We start from the raw sequence: 22670 nt of genomic DNA, 5'->3' as shown, positions 1-22670 counted from the left end.
AATCCTTTTTTTATATTTTATTTCTCTTTTCCATTGCTAATGCCGTTATTATAACTTATCCTTTTTTATGCATCAATTCTGTGTAGGTTTTCAATGATGATATGCACCAAATTTGTTATGTTAATAAATTATCATTTTAAACTTTCAGGTTTCTTCTGCAGTTCCAGAAGGCAAAGGTGTATCTTCTTCTGCTGCAGTAGAGGTTGCTAGCATGTCTGCTATTGCTGCCTCTCATGGTTAATATACTTCTCTATTTCTTCAGACCATAAAAGATCTATGATTTCTAATTTTATTTTGTCTGCTATATTTGCTGCTCACTGATATGATTTTCTATTCTAATTTATGAGCTTATTTTCCTCTCTATGTCTTTTATTTCATCGCAATTATTTTGTTTTCTTGGATAAAATATCTAAATTAGTTTGTGGGGAGAATGATTTGATTTTCAATTGGTGGCATGTTGAAGATTGTAATGACTTCTACAATTAATGGTGTAGTGATGTGATGCAAACACATGAAGATGGCACATTTTGCCGGGTTTTTTTTTTTCATATTTTTGTTATTGTTAAACAAAATTTTAGTAGAAGGCACCAATCAAAAAGGAGGCGCAGTTGGAAAAGATTGTCCTTCGGAAAAGGTTCACAATTAAGATAGTGAAGGGAGTGTACCCTTTCAGAGGAAGGTTAGCACTTAGAAATGCTTGTTTTTCTGAATATTCTTATTTTCCTAAATTGGAAGAAGTGTCTTGGAGAGAGAAATCAAGGGCCTTGTGGTGTAAATAAGAGATAGAAAATATACTAGTTTTGGCAATATAGAAAATAATGGCTAGAATTGCTTTCCTGTTATTTCTAGAATTAAGAGTGTTTGGTAAAATTTAAAACTTATTACTTGATTACGTAAGCTGACTTTAAGTTAAATTATGCTTAAGTTGTTGATTTAAAACTTATTATTTGATTTTTATTTCAAGTATTAAGATTGTTTGGTAAAATTAACTTACAATTAAAATTTTTATTCTAAATCATTAAATTGACATATTTACTTCCATTAATTTTAATTAATATTTACACTCATTAATTTTAACTAATATTTATTTTTATTAATCTTAAATAATAAATTTGTTTATTAAATATTTACATTTAAAGTATCATAGATACATAAATAACTATAAATGGTTGTAAAATATACTCTAGATATGGACAAATGAGGCATAAAAGATTTTAGATTAAGAATAAATTAACTATTTTAACTTAATATGTAAATTTAAAAGTAAATTTTAAGTTATTTGACCTAACATACTTCATCTACTTAATGACTTAAATTAAATTATTAAGTCATATTAAATCAATTAGTTGATTTACCAAACACTTTCTAAGAGTAAATCTAGTTTAGTAAGCAAGGGCCATAACTACTTAGTTATATCTTAGATTTTGGATTTATTATTATAATTATTATTGTCATTTTTTTATTGTCTTGGATTTTATTATTATTATTATTATTATTGAATTAATAAAACCTATTCTTCTTCTTTTTCCTAGGAATTTGTAAAACCTTAGATGCCCTTAGCCTTGATATTTTCTCAAAAAATTCTAAAAAGGGACTTTTCTTGTTACAAAAACTTGTTTCTACATACATGCTAAGTCATGAGACCTTATGTTAAACTTTAAATGATCAAAACAAGCAAGATTCAACTTTTCAATGTTAGAGAAACCAATCATAAAAAATTTGGGTCAAGACTTAACTGTTCAACTTCCAGTTAGCCCATAAATTTAAACATGTAAGAAATGTGGCAATGATATATCTCGAGTTTACACCCTCCCTCACATTTGGCCCCCACCCATGGAAGGAAGAGGCAAAACCAATCACAGATTGTCAAATAAGAGAAAAGAGGCTCAAAGTCAACTTCCAGAAATTAAATCTTTGATATAATGTTAAATTACCATCAAGCTATTTAAGGTCCCATCATTCATGTTTGTAGGGTCTGAGCTAACAATGTATGCCAAACTCAGATTAATTGCATTATAGTAAAAGTAAGTTCATGCTATGTAAATAATTAAGAATGCCAAACTAAGATTAATTGTGTTATAGTTAAAATAAGTTCATGATATGTAAATAACTAAGAATAAGGATGTAATTATTATCATCATTGTTATTGTTTTATTTCAATATGTATTCTTCATAATAATGTGTTTGCAGTACATTTAGATGTAAGGAAGGCATACTTATGTTTTTCCTAAATTTCTGCCAATTTGCACACCATATCTTCGTTCATTTTATTGCTACCCGTTGGCCCAACATATCCAAATTATAATGGTCTTCTATCTGTTTAGTTAAGTTTCATTTTATGTTTTCAAATACTCTCACATGCTTCCAAAATATTGCTCCCTGATAGCAATTCCAATACATTTCTGAAACATTTCCTGGCAGCAGTTGATAAAACTTCACCTAAAAATGTCTTCATTAATAAAACCTCCCCCAGTATGCATGTTGGCATGTTTCAATTTTGTGGAAATACTGAGTTGCGCTAACTATCCATTTTATGTGCAGGGTTAAACATTGCCCCAAGAGACCTTGCTTTACTTTGTCAAAAGGCATGTATATGCCTCATATCTTTTGTTTGGTTATTGAGCTTTTTTCAGCTTTAATTTGAAAAGTTGTATACGCACATGATTGCATAACTTATTCTTTCCCTTTTACTTTTAAAAGGTGGAGAATCACATTGTTGGAGCTCCATGTGGGGTGATGGACCAGATGGCTTCTGTGTGTGGTGAAGCAAACAAGCTTCTCGCAATGGTGTGCCAGGTAATTATAATCAAAAGTGCCCAAAATGTTGTGGGGGGTAAATGTTGAAAGTCATGATCTCTTGTATCTCATGCAGCCTGCTGAGGTGCTGGGACTCGTGGAAATCCCTTCACATATCCAATTTTGGGGAATTGATTCCGGAATACGACACAGGTATGTCATTTTCAGCCGTTCTTCTAAATATTCTGTTGTAATTTTTGTATTCAGTATGGTACTGTCACTTATATGAGAATGCTGTAATCATGAAATGAAAAATTTGTCAGCATGTTAATAGCTCCATCAATATATCCAACATTCTATATAATTTTAATTGATATTTCAGCATGAACATTAAAATATTTATAATTATAGAAATGTAAGTTCCCTATGTTATTCACATATTGATGATATATCACTACCCTTGTCAATATATTGTCATCATTATCATTTACTTGGTATTTTCAACTAATTCCTTATCTATCATATCAATTAAACACTCATACAGAACAAGAAAAGGACTTGTATCAACCATCATCAGGTTGCAATTCCTTCTCTTCCCCATTCTTACACATTTCTTGTTTGTATTATAGCTCAGTATTTGATGTAGAATAGTGAAGAGAAAGAAGGGGCAAGGGTAATGAGAGAACTGTCTTAACACAAACAAGAAAAAAAGAGAAGAAAGGAAATTGGGATTGATGTTTTATTTTGAATTTATCATTGATCAAAATGAGATCTATCCAAAAGTGTCACTCAATCATACATTTAGTCTTTTATCCTGCAACCACCAAACAGCTACCTGTGAGAGTGAAATTATACTTCCAAAATGAAAAACACAAATCTCTAGGCACCTTTTTTTTTAATAAATACATACTATAGTTTCAGAAACAAATAATAAATGCTACAAAATATAGTGAGCTTTTTCATGTTAAGAGAAGTATTGATATAAATTCACTGGTGTTTCCTGGTCCCTATGGCAATATAAGGATCATAATGTAAAGTAGACGCTTCAAACTTTCTTGAACACCATCATATACCATGATTAAGCTTCTTTTAACATTATTCACTTTATTGATTTTGGAAGCTTTCATGAAGCCTTGAGCATTATCTTTATTTAGTCTCTTATCAAGAGATTGCAATCAGCGTAAACACTTTATTATAATTTGGCATTTAGTTTACAGTGATTGTGTTCATTCCTCAGTTTAATTACTATTAGGTGCTCTGGATCTTTAGCTTCTTTCGCATCCAATTTTAAATCTATTCCTTGCAGTGTGGGTGGTGCAGATTATGGATCAGTGAGAATTGGTACATTTCTGGGTAGAAAGATGATAAAGTCGATGGCATCTGAAATATCGTCATACTCACTAGCAAATGGTAACTCTGACCGGCAAGTTTGTGCAATGAACTCTGATGAAATGGAAAAGGATGGTAGAGAACTGCTTGAAGTGGAAGCTTCATTAGATTACTTATGCAACCTCTCACCTCACAGGTAAATTCCTGTCCAAAGATGAATTACAGAGACGACCTTCTCAAATAGAACAGTTATGAAGAAAACAGCTCTAAAGATGCAATTTATTCTTTAAGAGAAAGTCAATCCTTACATCTCTACATTATAGATATAGACTATCCTTTTCCCTTTCAATCTGTTATTCTTCTTCTTGGAATATTCCCTAGTGATATTTTTATTTTTTTCCCAAAGTTATATTTTTGTATGTTGAGCCACAACAAATTGATGTGGTAGTATGAACACCAACCTGGATGGATCAAATTCATCATTTCATTAGTATGGATTAAACAAAGGATATTTCCTGCTTTTTGGTCTCATATTACAGATATGAAGCTGTTTATGCCAAAAAGCTTCCAGAGTATATTACTGGAGAGGCTTTCATGGAAAAGTATGTTGATCATGAAGATTCAGTTACAGTAATTGATCAGAAGCGCAATTATGCAGTTAGAGCATCCACTAGGCATCCTGTTTATGAGAACTTCCGTGTCAAGGTTAGTACTTCTGTAATCATAGATTATATTAATTGTGGAGCTTGATTTTTTCAAGGTTAGATGTACACACATAGATATGCACGCAACTATATAAATAAAGACACTTATATTTGCTGTGTGTGTATGTGTGCCTGCAAGCTGTTGTTTGTTGGAACTGACCATATACATCTTGAAAAAAAGTTGAAATGTGGAGAAAAATTATATTTCTCATTCATATTTCAAAAGTATACAACCAAAGAAATATATATAAACAGCAGTAGAAAAGAAAGAATAAAGAAAGATCCCTACAAATTAGGGATTATATACACAAATATACACACAGCTATATATACAGTTGTATAACTTCCACAGCATATATTACAGCTATTTATATCCTCTACCGCTGTAATAATTTTCAACAATCTTCAACAGTTGTAATTATCTTCAACAGTCCCCCTCAAGCTGGTGAATAAATATTATCCATTCCCAGGTTGCTAACAATAAACGAAAATGCAATATCCCTTAATCATGTAATTAACACATCTGCAAGTTGACCCTTAGTTGACACAAATGGAGTACATATTAGTCCGCTATCCAACTTCTATTTTATAAAATGTTTGTCTACTTCTACATGCTTGGTGCAGTCATGTTGCACAGAATTACAATAATGTGCAATATCAATTGTTAACTTGTTATCACAATACAACTTCATAGGTCCTTTCCATATAATCTTCAAATCTTCCAAAATTATATTCAACCATAGAAGCTCACTGTTAGATAATGTATAGTTATTTTAGGTTATTTACTTTTCCTTTTCCTTTTCTTTCCTTACTGTATTGTGGGTCCCACTAGCATGTATATATATACCCAAGTCCAATGTGTATTCTTTACAGTTTTTCAATAACAATAATTAGGGATTCTCCCTTTTCTCTCTCTCTCTTCACATGGTATCAAAGCTTAGGGAGAAAAAAAAAAACCCTAATTATTTCCGGTTTATCCGTGAATCCATTCTGGGAAATCTTTCAGTGACCGTGTTTCATTCCGGTCACCCTTCCCATCTCCTAAAGCTTCCGATCAACCCTCACCATCGTCGGAAAACCCTCACCGCCAGCGACTTTTCCGGTGACCTTTTCTGGCTACCTTTTCCGACGAATTTTCCGGCGAAGTCCTTTTCCGACACCGACCATACCATCAGGTGCGCAAGGAGGAGATCTTCAACTTTTCTCAAAGCACCGGAGCAAGAATCCCAGCCACGCGCGTCTCTTCTCCGGCGCGTGGGGTACTTTCCGGCCACGCGCTTCCACCCCCAGCCTCACCTGACGCCGTCTAGCCACCCTCCATCTGCGCTTGTGTCATCTGAGCCCTAAAAGTGCATTTTTTTTTGGGTTTTTTGTCTCCGCCGGCCCTCTAAACCGCTTTTCCGGCGACCTCCGGTGACTTCCTCTCCACCCCGAGCCCTGCACGTGTCTTAGGAAGTCCGCGATAAGCCGTATTAGGGCTCTCTTCGATCCAAACGTATTTCATTCACCAGATAAGTAGATATGGCTACTAAAAGTTCCACTTTTTCCTCTGTCATATCTGGATCTCCTATGATTACTTCGGAGAAATTGGTTGGCAGTGAAAATTATTTGTCCTGGTCTGCCTCTGTGGAGCTTTGGTTTATAGGTCAAGGTTATGAGGATCACCTTGTTACATAGGAGGCGGATATCCCTGAGGTTGACAAAGTACAATGGAGGAAGATAGATGCACAGTTATGTAGTGTGTTATGGCAATCAGTTGATCCTAAGACTCTGCATCATCTTCAGGCCTACAAAACATGCTTTAAATTTTGAAATCAGGCGAAAGGGCTATACACGAATGATATCCAACGTCTTTATAAGGTGGCTTCTTCTATTGTCAATGTCAGACAACAAGACATGGATTTATCTACTTATATTGGGCAGATTGCCTCTCTTAAGGAGGAATTCTAGACCGTGATGCCTCTTACTACTGATGTTGGGGATCAACGCATACAGATTGACAAGTTCTTCATGGTTCTTACGCTTATTAGCCTCCGTCCAGATCTCGAGACCGTCCGCAATCAGATTCTTGGCAGTTCCTCCATTCCATCCTTGGATGATGTGTTTGCTCGCCTCCTCCGTATCTCCTCCACTCAGACTTTACCCTCTGATAACACTTCAAATTCTTCTATGTTAGTTTCTCAAACTAACTCTCGAGGAGGACGCAGTGGTAACCGAGGTAGAGACCAACGTCCTCATTGCACCTATTGCAATAAGCTTGGCCACACTCGTGATCGGTGTTATCAGTTACATGGGCGGCCTCCACGCACTGCCCACGTGGCTCAGTCATCTGATCCTCAATCGCCTCAACCTCCCAGTTCCTCCACATCTCAGGGTATTTTCCTCACTGACAGTGAGTATGACGACTATCTCCGCTATCAGGCCACCAAGTCAGCTTCTGTTGCCCAGACTGGTAATGCTTTTGCTTGTCTTACCTACACATCTTCTCTTGGACCTTGGATTCTAGATTCTAGCGCTTCTGATCACATATCTGGTAATAAGGATTTTTTCTCTTCTATTACTACTACCTCTGCCTTACCTACTGTTACTTTAGCTAATGGTTCCCAAACTATGGCTAAAGGTTTTGGTTTCGCTCATCCTCTCCCTTCCCTACCTCTCCATTTTGTCCTTTATGCCCCTGAGTGTCCTTTTAATCTTATTTCCATCAACAAAATAACTCGCACTCTTAACTGTTCTATCACTTTCTCTGATAAATTTGTGACCTTGCAGGACCGGAGTACAGGGAAGACGATTGGCATAGGACGTGAGTCTTAAGGCCTCTATCACCTCACCTCGCCTTCACCTGCAGTTTGCATTTCCACTAATGCTCCCCTTCTCATCCACAATCGCCTGGGCCATCCTAGTCTATCCAAGTTCCAGAAAATGGTCCCTAGTTTTTCATCTTTGTCGTCGCTTGCGTGTGAGTCATGTCAGCTTGGGAAACATACTCGTGTCTCGTTCCCAAAGCGTTTGAATAATCGGGCAAAGTCTCCTTTTGAACTTGTCCACACTGATGTTTGGGGTCCTTGTCGGACCGCGTCTACTTTAGGATTTCAGTATTTTGTCACTTTCATTGATGACTATTCTTGATGTACTTGGTTATTTTTAATGAAAAATCGAGCTGAGTTATTCTCTATTTTCCAGAAATTTTATGCTGAAATCCAAACCCAGTTCAATATTTCTATTCGTGTGTTGCGTAGTGACAATGCCAGAGAATATTTTTCTGCACCATTTACTTCATTTATGTCCCAACATGGGATCATTCATTAGTCTTCTTGTGCTCATACTCCTCAACAAAATGGGGTAGCTGAATATAAGAATCGACATCTTGTTGAGACAACTCGTACTCTCCTTCTACATAATCATGTTCCTTTTCGTTTTTGGGGGGACACTGTTCTTACAGCATGTTATTTGATTAATCGCATGCCCTCATCTGTATTACACGATCAAATTCCTCATTCCCTTCTTTTCCCTGACCAACCACTTTATTTCCTTCCTCCTCGTGTTTTTGGTTGTACTTGCTTTGTTCATATTCTCACTCCTGGACAGGACAAACTTTCTGCCAGAGCCACAAAATGTATCTTCTTGGGATATTCCAGACTTCAAAGGATTATCGTTGTTATTCCTCTGAGACTCATCGCTACTTTCTCTCCGCTGATGTCATTTTTTTTAAGGACTCACTGTTTTTCTCCACCTCTGAGTCTCTTCCTATTTCTGAAGTCTTACCCCTTCCCATTATCTACCCACCTAATGCAGTGCCTTCTCGCCCACTTCAGGTTTATCATCGCCGTCATCATGTCGTTGTTCCTCCTTCTTTGGCCGCAATACCTGCTGACTCACCTCCTATCCCTTCGGCTTCTCCTGCCCCGGCTCTGCCTCCTTCTGCTGACTTACCCATTGCTCTTCAGAAAGGTAATCGATCTACTCGTAATCCTCATCCCATTTATAATTTTTTGAGTTACCATCGATTATCTTCACCCTATTCTGCATTTGTTTCTGCTATATCTTCTGTTTCTCTTCCCAAGAGCACCCCTGAGGCTCTTTTCCATCCAGGCTGGCGACAGGCAATGATAGATGAAATGGCTGCTTTACACTCCAGTGGCACTTGGGATCTTGTTGTTTTACCCTCTGGTAAATCTACAGTTGGTTGTCATTGGGTCTACACAGTTAAGGTTGGCCCTGATGGTCAGGTTAATCGCCTTAAGGCCCGCTTAGTTGCTAAAGGCTATACTCAGGTTTCTGGTTCTGATTATGGTGACACTTTCTCTCCTGTTGCCAAGATAGCTTCTATTCGTCTATTGCTCTCCATGGCTGCTATGCGTTCTTGGCCTCTTTATTAGTTAGATATTAAAAATGCTTTCCTTCGTGGGGATCTTGCTGAGGAAGTTTATGTGGAGCAACCACCTGGTTTTGTTGCTCAGGGGGAGTCTGGTTTAGTGTGCAGGTTACGCCGTTCTCTGTATGGCTTGAAACAATCTCCTCGAGCATGGTTTAGCCGTTTTAGTTATGTTGTTCAGGAGTTTGGCATGTTCCGTAGTACAGCAGACCATTCCGTTTTCTATCATCATAACTCTTCGGGGCAATGTATTTATCTGGTAGTTTATGTGAATGACATCATCATTACAGGCAGTGATCAGAATGGTATTCAGAACCTAAAGCAACACCTTTTCACCCACTTTCAGACTAAAGACTTGGGGAAACTCAAGTATTTCTTAGGGATTGAGATAGCTTAATCCAGTTCCGGTGTGGTTCTTTCCCAAAGGAAGTATGCTTTAGACATCTTGGAAGAAACCGGTATGTTAGACTGTAAACCGGTAGACACTCCTATGGATCCAAATGTCAAACTTATACCAGGACAAGGGGAGCCTTTAGGAGATCCTGGGAGATATCGGCGACTTGTAGGTAAACTGAACTACCTCATCATTACTCGTCCAGACATTTCTTTTCCTGTAAATGTTGTTAGTCAATTCCTACAGTCACCATGTGATAGCCATTGGGATGTTATAATCCGCATTCTTCGATATATCAAAAGCATACCAGGCCAAGGTGTGTTGTACGAGAACAGAGGTCATACCCAAGTTGTTCGTTACACAGATGCAGATTGGGCTGGCTCACCCACAGATAGACGTTCTACTTTCGGGTATTGTGTTTTTATTGGAGGTAACCTAATATCTTGGAAGAGTAAGAAACAAGATGTAATGGCCAGATCTAGTGCTGAAGTCGAGTATTGAGCTATGGCTCTGGCAACATGTGAACTCATATGGCTGAAACATCTTCTTCGGGAGTTGAGATTTGGAAAGGATGAACAGATGAAGCTCATCTGTGACAACCAAGCCGCTTTGCATATTGCATCCAATCCAATCTTCCATGAAAGGACCAAACACATTGAAGTTGACTGTCACTTCATTAGAGAGAAGATCGCATCAGGATGTGTGGCGACTAGTTTTGTCAATTCAAATGATCAACTAGCAGATATTTTTACTAAATCTCTCAGAGGTCCTAGAATTAAATGCATTTGTAACAAGCTTAGTGCATATAACATATATGCTCCAGCTTGAGGGGGAGTGTTAGATAATGTATAGTTATTTTAGGTTATTTACTTTTCCTTTTCCTTTTCTTTCCTTACTGTATTGTGGGTCCCACTAGCATGTATATATATACCCAAGTCCAATGTGTATTCTTTACAGTTTTTCAATAACAATAATTAGGGATTCTCCCTTTTCTCTCTCTCTCTCTTCACACTCACAAATTCCTAATGTTATAGCTCTAAACTTAGCTTCTACACTTGACCTTGCAACTACATTCTGCTTCTTGCTTTTCCAAGTTATAAGGTAATCTCCGAGGAATGTACAATAGCCAGAAGTTGATATTCTATCATCAACTGATCCAACATAATCTACATTCGTGCATGCTTCCAATGTCAATTCATTATCTCTTCTAAACAACACTCCCTTTCCTAGAGTACCTTTTAAATATTGTAGAATCAATGTGTTTCTCGAAGATGTCCTTCTTTTGGGTTGTGCATAAATTGATTCACCACTCCTACAACACAGGCTATTGTGGTTTTTTTAGGAAAAGATTTCCAGATTTTTCATTGATCATAAAATTGGTATACAAGGCTAAATATATACATGGTATTGCTAAGAATAAAAATGGAAAATAAAGACTACCAGCTAGGCTATGAAGACTAACATATCTCTACAGCTGATACAGCTAATTTCCTATAATATCCTAACTAATAAATTACAAAAATTAGATTAGCCAACTAATATACAATTATAACCAAAAACTCTAATTTAGGAAAAATGATTCTTGACTGATTCTTTTCACTCCCCCTCAAGTTGGACGGTAGATATCTTTCATTCCCATCTTGCTTGTGAACTCCTTGAATTGATGTCCAGTAAGCCCTTTTGTTAATATATCTGCTACCTGATTACTTGAAGAAACATGAGACAAGTTTATAAGCCCAGCTTCTATCTTCTCTTTGATGAAGTGTCGATCAATCTTCACGTGCTTGATTCTATCATGATGAACTGCGTTATGTGCAATACTAATGGCTGTTTTATTGTCACAGTAGAGCTTCATTGGTATCATCAAGGGCATTCTCAATTCACTCATCAATGACTTCATCCAACTAAGATCACAAATTCGAAGAGCCAGTGCTCTAAATTTAGTTTCTGCACTAGACCTCCCAACAACTACTTGCTTCTTACTTCTCCACATTATTAGATTCCCTCATAGGAATGTACAATAACCTAAGGTAGACCTTCTATCATCTACAGAACTTGCCCAATCAGCATCAGTAAAAGCTTCCACATCTAAACTCGTCTTGTTTAGAGAATAATAATCCTCTTCCAAGAGACCCTTTGAGATACCTCAAGATTCTAAATACTACTTGTAGATGATCTTCTTTGAGATTGTGCATAAAATGGCTTACTAAACTGATAGAAAAGGCAATGTTTGGACGAGTGTGTGAGAGGTAAATTAACTTCCCCACTAGTCTTTGACTATCAACCTCCTTACCACCTGAATGAGTACTCATCTTGATGTTTACCTCTATTAGGGTGTCAATAGGTTTGCATCCTAACATGCCTATCTCTTTAAGAGGACTTAGAACACACTTTTCCTCTACCTAATTGATCTTCAAAACTTGACGACAACTCCATGAAGACCTCTTCTTCCAAATCACTATGTAAGAAGGCATTTTTTACATCAAGTTGTGGTAGAGCCCAATCCCTCTTTGCTATAATAGACGGTAAGACTCTCACTATATTTATCTTTGCTACTAGGGCGAAGGTCTCTGGTAATCAATACCAAATGTCTGGGTGTAAGCTTTAACCACTAGTCTTGCTTTATGTCTTTCTATGCTTCCATCTACTTTGAACTTGACTTTGAATGCCCCCTACTAGTTTCTTTCCTACTGGAAGATCAATAACTTCTCAAGTATGATTTTTAAAGAGAGCTTTCATCTCTTCATTAATTGCTTCTCGCTATTCTGGAACTTGTAGTGCTTCATGAACATCACGAGGAATACTAACACAAGACAAATTAGTGGTAAATGCTCTAAATGGCTCATTTAGAGCACCATAGGAAACAAATTGAGCAACAGGATGTTATATGCAGAATCAATTAGATTTTCTAAGAGCAATAGGTAAATCAAGATCATCAAACAAGGGTTTAGGAGTTAGATTTACTTGAGTGTTCGACTCTATTTCTGAAGTTGAAAATTAACCCTCTACAGAAGGCGATGGATTTCTTCCTCTTCTCCTAGAATATGCAATCCACTCCTCCTTCTCAATTTTTTCTTCTGGCTCTCTTTCTTTATTTTTTTTCTTCTTCATTTTCTAGCTCTCTTCCTTCATTTTTTCCTTCTTTATTTTCTGGCTATCTTCCTTCATTTTTTTCTTCAACTGAAATATTTTCAAGAATTCCTCCTATTTCTTCCCCTAACTCCTTTCTTTGGGATGCTTCCAAAAAATTCTCTTCTCCTCTAATCTCCCCCTGAAGAGAATTCTGGTTCTGTAAGGCTAGTTCTCAAAGAAAGATACATCCATAGACATAAAATACTTTGATGATTGTGGATGATATTGGGCAATACCCAAGGAAAATGCATTTTTGTGCCCTATGATCAAACTTGCTATGATTGTGGCCATGACATGGACAAAAGTTGTGCAACCAAAAACCTTAGGAGTTAGGAATGAAAACAAATGATGAGAGGCAAGGAAACATTGTTTTAGGGTAATTATGGGAGTTTCATATTTTAGGATACGGGTTGGCATTCTATTGATCAAATAAGATGTTGTCAAACAACTTCTCCCCATAACACCTTTGGAACATTCATTTGGAACATCATGGCAGGAGCAACTTCAAGAAGGTGACGATGTTTTCTTTCTGACACTCCATTTTGCTTTGAAGTGTCAATACATGATCATGATGAATGATGAATGATTCCTTCTTTTTGTAGATACTCTCCTAAAATATTTGAGTAATACTCTCTCCCATTATCTGTGCGAAGGATCTTAACATTGGTTTCAATTTGATTTAAGATCATCTTGTGAAATTGTTTAAACACACCAGCAGCTTCCAACTTTTCTTTCAACAAATACAAATCCAACATACTCTAGTGTGATCATCAATGAATGTTATAAACCAATGAACTCTAGTATTAGTTTTAACAGGAGAGGGTCCCCAAATATCACTATGAATTATTATGAAAGGACAAGATTTTTCATAAATTCGAACGAGAAAAGAAGCCCTATGCTGTTTGGCATACTCACAATTCTCATATTTAAATTGAGAAATATCTTTATTCTTGAATAGACTAGGAAACAACAGTTTTAGATAAGAGAAACTAGGGTGCCCTAGTCTACAATGCTACAACCAGATTTCTTTATTCTCTCCTATACTACTTTCAGCTTGATAAACCTATTTTATTTCATCACCTTGCATATTTCTTCTAAGAGAAATAGTCCATCAACCTCTGTAACACTACCAATCTACTTCCCCGTACACAAATCCTAAAAAATACAATGGTTTGGGTGAAAATTAGCAATGTAGTTCAAGTCTTTGGTAAGTTTGCTAACGGAAACAAGATTGCAAGACAAGTTAGGCACATGTAATACAAATTTGAGACTCAAATTCTCATATTTTTGAACAATGCCAAGTCCTTTTACTTTAGTTAAGGAACCATCAGCAATTTTTACCGTTTGAGTCCCATTACAAGGAGTAGAAGAACAAAACAAACTTGATTTCCTTGTCATATGATCGGTTGCTCTTGAATCTATGATCTAAGAGTCAAATTTCAAGTATTTAGTAGAAAGGGTTGTACTAAAATTACTTGATTGGGCCAAATTTGCAAAGGGAATATTTTGGGAATTTTTTAATATAAACCTATAGAATTGCTCAAGTTGCTCCTTGGTAGGATTTGCTCAAGCCAGTCCAATCATCGTCCCCGTGCTCCGGTCTTGAAATTTACAAAGTGCAAAAGAAGAGGTCACCATAAAGTTCAAATCCTTTGTAAGCTTATGAATTGAAACTGTATTGGTAGACAATTTTGGCACATGTAGAAGATTTTTTAAGACAAGGTTTTGATTTATAACTACATCCCCTCGACCAGCAACTATAACCATTGTTCCATTAGCAATAGCAAGTTTCTTTTTACTAGAACAAGGACTATAAGAGACAAACCCATGAGAAGATTGGTTTATATGATTTGTAGCCCCAGAATCCACTACCCAAGGTCCTTTTGAGATCAACACATTAAGTGCCTAGGGTTGAGAATTACCTGAAAAAGCCAAGGAACAAGTACCCACACCACCTGTAGGTTTCTTTAATATCCCCAGAAAATATCTTAGCTTCTCAATCTCTTCTCTATTTAACTCACATCACTCTTGAGAGAATTCTTCTCCTCCTCTTGATTCTACCAAGGTCAAATGTGTTTGTCCTTCCTCTCCTCCTTGATTACTCTTTGTCATCCAAGAAGTATTTTGAGTATTTGAGGACTTACTATGGAGTTTCCAGCACCTCTCCTTGTTGTGTCGTGGCTTTTTACAGTAGGCACACCTTATAGAGTCTTTATTACTTGCTTTTGATCCTTCTAATAGCCCATTATTTCCTTCTACTCCACCAGAATAGGCATTCAACTGTTTTTGGTTTGATTTCTCAGTTCTAGGATTTACATATTTTGTAATCAAGGTTAAACCATATGTCAATTGAGGCTACATCATAACTCCTTTTCATCTTTCTTCTCCACGACTTATGGCAATTGTTTCATTAAGTGAAGAAACTTCTTCCTTTCATAACACTTGCACTCAAACAAAATCAAACTCAACGTTCAATCCGGCAAGAAAAGTATAAATCCTCTCTTTTTCCATAAGATGTTTAAGAAGGGTTGCATCATCATTGCACTTCATCTCAATACATTGATAATGGTCCAACTCTTGTCGTAAGTTGTATAAAATCTAAGCATATTCAATGATTAAGTGGTTACCTTGTTTGGTAAGTAAATGAGATCTTTATCTTAATCTCATGGATTTGTGAGGCATCATCAAATTCCATAACCAGGACATCACCATAGAGTCTTTTTCATCCCACACAATGAACTCCGAATCATCTAGTTTCGATCCCATCCCAAGAAAATGACTCAATTTACCCTTCCCTTTCAAGGGGGTTCGAACAAATTAAGACCACTTCAAATAATTTTAGTCATTGAGATGAAAACCTTGTTGAATACTCTACAACTCTCTTGTTGTAGTGTTGATGACTTCATTTGTTGTTGGATTAGAAACTTGTTGATTGGTAGATTCCGAAACCTCAGACAAGGTTTTTTTTTTTTAAACAAAAGTGGAAGAAATAAAATAAGAGGCTAAGGAAGGATTGTAACAATGCAGGCCATAATAAGAAAATGCTTTGTTTTCATTTAAAAAAATAGAACAGAAGTTCTAACAAAAAAACCAAATTTCTTTCGGTTTTTGAAGAAAAAAACCAAGCAATGAATGTTGGAAAATCAACAATGAAGGCTGAAAAAAATAGAAACCCCAATGAGCCTAATTTGGCTCTGATACAATATGAAGAAAAATTGAATTTGTCATTCATATTTCAAAAGTATACAACCAAAGAAATATATATATATATATATGTACAACAACAGAAAAGAAAGATTAAGGAAAGATCCCTACAAATCAGGGATTATATACATAAATATACACACAACTATATATACAGTTGTATATACAATTGTATAACTTCCAAAGTTGTATATTACAGCTATATATATCCTCTACAATTGTATATTACAGCCGTAATGATCTTCAACATGAAATTGTAACCCTTTTCATCTAGTTTACACTAGGAACTCTCAACTAGAATTAGGAAGGGTTTTTTGGTTTGTGATTACGGGATTTTTGGCAAGAAATAGAGAACAAATGGAGATGTTTGGGGGGGTTTGGTGCACTTTTTTGCTTCCTTTGGGTTTCTGCCACCAAGTCTTTGAGGGCATTCATTTGAACTTTTTGTTGCTAGATTGGGACCTTACTTTAAGTTCCAACCTGATAGTTGGGGAGATAATTCTTATGCGGAAGCTGCCTCTTGTGGATTCCATAAAGTTACATTTTGATATTTGCTCATTCAGTGATTTAGGATGAGTAGGTTTAGAGGAGTGGTTAGAGATAGGAGCTTTTTCCAAACCTATTGAAGAATTCCTGTCTCTCAAGACAGAGATACTAGCTCTTTTAGAGGGTGCTCGTTGTCCAAGGCTTTGAATCTCTCCCATCTTTAGGCTGAGGGATTAGGTGTTGAAGATTATTACAGTTGTCAAATATTATTACAGTTGTAATATGTAGTTGTAAAAGATATAAAGTTTTAATATACAGTTGTATAAGTTGTACAGCTGTGTGTACAGTTGTATATACATGTAGCTAGATGTATATTTTTGTATATAATTCCTACTTTGTAGGGATTCATCCTTATTCTTTTTTTTCTTTTTTTTTCTTTCCTTTCTGCTGTTGTATATATATTTCATTGGTTGTATATTTTCAATATATGAAAAGATTTACAATTTTTCTCCACATGGTATCAAAGTCAAATCAAACTCCTTAGGGTTTTCTAATTTTTTCAGCCTTCATCGCTGATTTTCTAGCCTCCATTGCTGGTTTTTTCAAAAACTTGGAGAAGTTTGGTTTTTTGGCAAAACTTTTACTCTACTTCCTTGTTGTGGCCTGCATTGCTGCAATCCTTCCTTAACTTTTATTTAATTTCTTCCACTTCTGCCCAAAAAACATGTCTGAGGTTTCAGAATCTACCAATCAGCAAGTCTCCAATCAACAAATGATGTCATCAACACTTCAATAGGAGAGTTATAGAATATTCAACAAGGTTTACGTCTCAACAGAAAAAATTATTTGAAATGGTCTCAATTTGTTCAAACCTTATTGAAAGAGAAGGGCAAATTGAGTCCTCTTCTTGGGATGGGACCAAAACCAGATGATTCAAAGTTTGCCACGTGGGATGAAGAAGATTCTATGGTAATGTCCTGGTTATGGAATTCGATGATGCCAGAAGTCAATGATATGTGCATGTTTTTTACAACAACAAAGGAAATTTGGGAATCCTAGAGGCAGACCTATTCCAAAGTTCAAGATGTTGCACAAATCTATAGATTAAGACAAGGATTTCATCTATCAAACAAGGTAATCTCTCGGTCACTGAATATGCTTAGATTTTACAAAACTTATGGCAAAAGTTGGACCATTATCAGTGAATTGAGATGAAGTGCAGCAATGATGCAGCCCTTCTTAAGCGTTTTATGAAGAGAGGATTTACACCTTTCTTGTTGGATTGAATATTGAGTTCAATCCTATTTGAGTGCAAGTATTAGGAAAGGAAGAAGTTCCTTCACTAAACGAAACAATTACCATAATTCATGGAGAAGAAGGACGAAGAGGGGTTATGATGGAGCCTCAATCGACAGATCATTCAGCCTTGGTTACAAAAGATGCAAATCCCAAAGCTGTAAAATCAAATCAGCAGCAGTCAAATACCTATTCCAATGGAGTGGGAGGAAATAATGGGCTATCAGAATGATCAAGAGCAAGTAATAAAAACTCTCTATGGTGTACCTATTGAAGGAGGCCACAACACACCAAAGAAGGGTGCTGGAAACTCCATGGTAAGCCCTCAAATACTCAAAATACTTCTTAGACAACAAAGAAAATCAAGGAGGAGGGCAAGGACAGGCACATTCGACCTCAGCACTATCAAGAGGCGAGGGAGAATTCTCTCAAGAACGTCCCGAGTTCAATAGAGAAGAGATTGAGAAGCTGAGATATTTTCTAAGGACATTAGAGAAACCTACAGGTGGTAATTGTTCGTTGACTTTTTCAGGTAATTCTCAGCCCTATGCTCTTAATGTATCATTCTCAAAATGAGCATGGGTAGTGGATTCCGAGGATACAGATCATATGACCCAATCTTCCAATGGGTTTGTCTCTTGTAGTCCTTGTCCTATTAATAAGAAAATTGCTATTGTTGATGGAACGTTGGTTATAGTTGTTGGTCAAGGGGACATAGTTATAAGTCAGAACCTTATTTTAAAAAATGGTCTACATGTGTTGAAATTATCTACCAATCTAGTTTCAATTCACAAGCTTACAAAGAATTTGAACTGTATGGTGACTTTTTCTTCTACTCTATGTAAATTTCAAGACCAGAGCACGAAGACGATGATTGGACTTGCTAGGGAATGTGCTTTATTTTCTTGAGGAACTTGATGGGCGAAATAACACTAAGGGTCCTATTTTGTTGTCTCTGCTTTCTAAGTCTTCCCTTTAAAATAAAAATAGAATATGGTTATATCACTTTTGTCTTGGTCATCCTTTCTTTAGGATTCTTAAAGTAATGTTTCTTGGTTTGTTTAAAGGATTTGATTTGGGTCAATTTCATTGTGATGTTTGTGAATGTTGAATATAATGTATTTATAGTGTATAACCTTTCCTTGTTAATATAGGACACATATATGGTAGGACACATGTATGGTAGTTAGGACTCTTAGCCTTGTAGGACTCTTAGCCTTGTATATATATATATTTCTCAATTGTAAGTAGATCATTACATTAATGAGAATCAAGGTCTTTCTTCTTTCTCTCTCTCTCAACATGGTATCAAAGCCAAGGAAGAAAACCTAATTCTTTCCTGTTTCCCGTGTCATCAACTCCGGGAAACCTTCCGGTGACCGTGTTTCATTCCGGTCACCTTCCCCATCTCCCAATACTTTCCGGACATTCGGATCGTCGACAGAAACCACTCACCGCCGGCGAACTTTCCGGCGACGTATTTTTCCGACACCGACCATACCAGAAGGAGCGCCTAGAGGAGATCTCCAACTTTTGTGAAGGCACCAGCACCAAAAGAGCCTCCACGCGCAATTTTCCGGCCGGCGGCTGCATCTCACGCACCGGCGCGTGAGGCCTTTTCCGGCGACGCGCCTCCTCCTCCAGCTTCGCCTGACGCCGACCAGCCTCCCTACCTCCCTGGTTCTCCCATCCGAGCCCTGCACATACCTCTTTTGGGGATTTTTGTCTCCGTCGGCCCTCCAAACAGTCTTTCCGGCGAAGCTCCGACTACTTTTTCTCCACTCCAATCCCTGCACGTGCCTTGGGAAGTGTTCTTCTACCTTTCTGGTGGTACCACACCGCGATCTGAGGTCGTCTCCCTTTTTCGATGGTGCCACGCCGCAATCTGAAGCCGTATTAGGGCTCTCTTCGATCCAAACATACTTCATTCTCCAGATAAGTAGATATGACTACTAAAAATTCCATTTTTTCCGCTGTTATATCTGGCTCTCCTATGATTACTTCGGAAAAATTGGTTGGCAGTGACAATTATCTTTCCTGGTCTACCTCTGTTGAACTTTGGTTTATGGGTCAAGGATATGAGGATCACTTGATTACACAGGAGGCAGATATCCCTGAGGTTGACCGCGTACAGTGGAGGAAGATAGATGCACAGTTATGTAGTGTATTATGGCAATCGGTTGATCCCAAGATTCTTCTTCATCTTCGGGCCTACAAAACTTGTTTTAAATTTTGGACTCAGGCCAAAGGATTATATACGAATGATATCCAGCGTCTTTATAAGGTGGCTTCTGCTATTGTCCATCTCAGCCAACAGGACTTGGATCTATCTACTTATATTGGCCAGATTGCCTCTCTTAAGGAGGAGTTCTTGACTATGATGCCTCTTACTCCTGATGTTGGGGCTCAACAAACACAGTTTGACCAGTTCTTCATGGTTCTTACTCTTATTGGCCTCCGTCCGGATCTTGAGCCTGTCCGCGATCAGATTCTTGGTAGTTCATCAGTTCCGTCCTTGGATGATATGTTTGCTCGCCTCCTCCGTATCTCCTCCACTCAGACTTTGCCATCTGATAGTACTTCAGATTCTTTTGTGTTAGTTTCTCAAACTAGCTCTCGAGGAGGCCGCAGTGGTACCCGAGGTAGAGGTCAACGTCCTCATTGCACCTATTGCAATAAACTTGGCCACACTCGCGATCGTTGCTATCAGTTACATGGACGACCTCCTCGCACTGCCCATGTGGCCCAGTCCTCTGATTCTCCGCTGCCTCAGCCTCCGAGCTCTTCCGCATCTCAGGCTTTGTTGCCTCTGTTGCCCAGCCTGGTAATGCCTCTACCTGCCTTACCCACACATCTTCTCTTGGACCCTGGATTCTAGATTCTGGAGCTTCTGATACTTATCTGGTAATAAGGATCTTTTCTCCTCTATTACTACTACCTCTGCTTTACCTACTGTTACCTTAGCTAATGGTTCTCAAACTATGGCTAAAGGTATTGGTTTGGCCCTTCCTCTACCTTCTCTACCTCTCACTTCTGTCCTTTATACTCCTGAATGTCCTTTTAATCTTATTTCCATCAGCAAAATCACTCGTACTCTTAATTGCTCTATTACCTTTTCTGATAAATTTGTGACCTTGCAGGACCGGAGTACGGGGAAGACGATTGGCATAGGACGTGAGTCTCAAGGCCTCTATCACCTCACCTCGGATTCATCTCCTGCAGTTTGCATTTCCACTGATGCTCTCTCCTCATTCACAATCGTCTGGGCCACCCTAGTCTCTCCAAGTTCCAGAAGATGGTCCCTCGTTTTTCCACTTTATCGTCACTTCCGTGTGAGTCATGTCAGCTTGGGAAACATACTTGTGTCTCGTTCCCAAAGCGTTTGAATAATCGGGCAAAGTCTCCTTTTGAGCTTGTCCACACTGATGTTTGGGGTCCTTGTCGGACTGCGTCTACTTTAGGATTTCGTATTTTGTCACTTTCATTGATGACTATTCTCGATGTACTTGGTTATTTTTAATGAAAAATCGAGCTGAGTTATTCTCTATTTTCCAGAAATTTTATGCTGAAATCCAAACCCAGTTCAATATTTCTATTGTGTGTTACGCAGTGACAATGCAGGGAATATTTTCAGCACCATTTACTTCGTTTATGTCCCATCATGGGATTCTTCATCAGTCTTCTTGTGCTCATACTCCTCAACAAAATGGGGTAGCTGAACGCAAGAATCGACATCTTGTTGAGACAGCTCGTACTCTCCTCCTCCACAGTAATGTTCCTTTTCGTTTTTGGGGGGACGTTGTTCTTACCGCTTGTTATTTGATTAATCGTATGCCCTCCTCTGTCTTACATGATCAGATTCCTCACTCCCTTCTCTTCCCTGACCAACCACTTTATTTCCTTCCTCCTCGTGTCTTTGGTTGTACTTGCTTTGTTCATATTCTCACTCCTGGACAGGACAAGCTTTCCGCCAAAGCCATGAAGTGTCTCTTCTTGGGATACTCCAGACTTCAGAAGGGTTATCGTTGTTATTCCCTTGAGACTCATCGATACTTTATCTCCGCTGATGTCACCTTCTTTGAGGACTCACCATTCTTTTCCACCACTTCTGAGTCTCTTCCTGTTTCTGAAGTCTTGCCTATTCCCATTGTCTCCCCACCTGATGCTATGCCTCCTCGACCACTTCAGGTTTATCATCGTCGCCCTCGTGTCGTTGCTCCTCTCCCTTTTGCTGAGGCACCTGCTGACTCACTTCCTATCCCTTCGGCTTCACCTACCTCGGCTCTGCCTTCTCCTAATGACTTACCCATTGCTGTTCGGAAAGGTACTCGCTCTACTCGTAATCCTCATCCTATTTACAATTTTTTGAGTTATCATCGATTATCTTCACCCTATTCTGCTTTTGTTTCTGCTATATCCTCTGTTTCTCTTCCAAAGAGCACCCATGAAGCTCTTTCCCATCCAGGCTGGCGACAGGCAATGGTGGATGAAATGGCTGCTCTGCACTCTAATGGCACTTGGGATCTTGTTGTTTTACCCTCGGGTAAATCTACCGTTGGTTGTCGTTGGGTCTACGCAGTTAAGGTTGGTCCTGATGGTCAGGTTGATCGCCTTAAGGCCCGCTTAGTTGCTAAAGGCTATACTCAGGTTTATGGTTCTGATTATGGTGACACATTCTCTCCTGTTGCCAAGATTGCTTCTGTCCGTCTGCTTCTCTCCATGGCTGCCATGTGTTCTTGGCCTCTTTATCAATTGGATATTAAAAATGCCTTCCTTCATATGATCTTGCCGAGGAGGTTTATATGGAGCAACCTCCTGGTTTTGTTGCTCAGGGGGAGTCTGGTTTAGTATGCAGGTTACGCCGTTCTCTATATGGCTTGAAACAATCTCCTCGAGCATGGTTTGGCCGTTTTAGTTCTGTTGTTCAAGAGTTTGGCATGCTTCGCAGTACAGCAGACCATTCAGTTTTCTATCATCATAACTCTTTGGGGCAGTGTATTTATCTGGTTGTTTA

At 37.9% G+C, this 22670-nt stretch overlaps 1 protein-coding gene across 1 annotated transcript in view; it reads left to right on the top strand.

The window, feature by feature from the left end:
- The window catches only part of LOC117925662 (L-arabinokinase-like), a 102402-nt gene that overhangs the window by 62568 nt on the left and 17164 nt on the right, over positions 1 to 22670 (top strand). Inside the window, exons 21-26 of the mRNA XM_034844727.1 lie at positions 149 to 236; positions 2542 to 2585; positions 2701 to 2796; positions 2873 to 2949; positions 4043 to 4261; positions 4605 to 4770. Of these exons, the coding sequence (XP_034700618.1) occupies positions 149 to 236; positions 2542 to 2585; positions 2701 to 2796; positions 2873 to 2949; positions 4043 to 4261; positions 4605 to 4770 (690 nt within the window). The remainder of the gene's footprint in view (positions 1 to 148; positions 237 to 2541; positions 2586 to 2700; positions 2797 to 2872; positions 2950 to 4042; positions 4262 to 4604; positions 4771 to 22670) is intronic.

The sequence above is a fragment of the Vitis riparia genome, chromosome 11, assembly GCF_004353265.1.
Source record: "Vitis riparia cultivar Riparia Gloire de Montpellier isolate 1030 chromosome 11, EGFV_Vit.rip_1.0, whole genome shotgun sequence".
NCBI classification, from domain to species: domain Eukaryota; kingdom Viridiplantae; phylum Streptophyta; class Magnoliopsida; order Vitales; family Vitaceae; genus Vitis; species Vitis riparia.
This window is presented reverse-complemented; position numbering and strand designations above follow the sequence as displayed.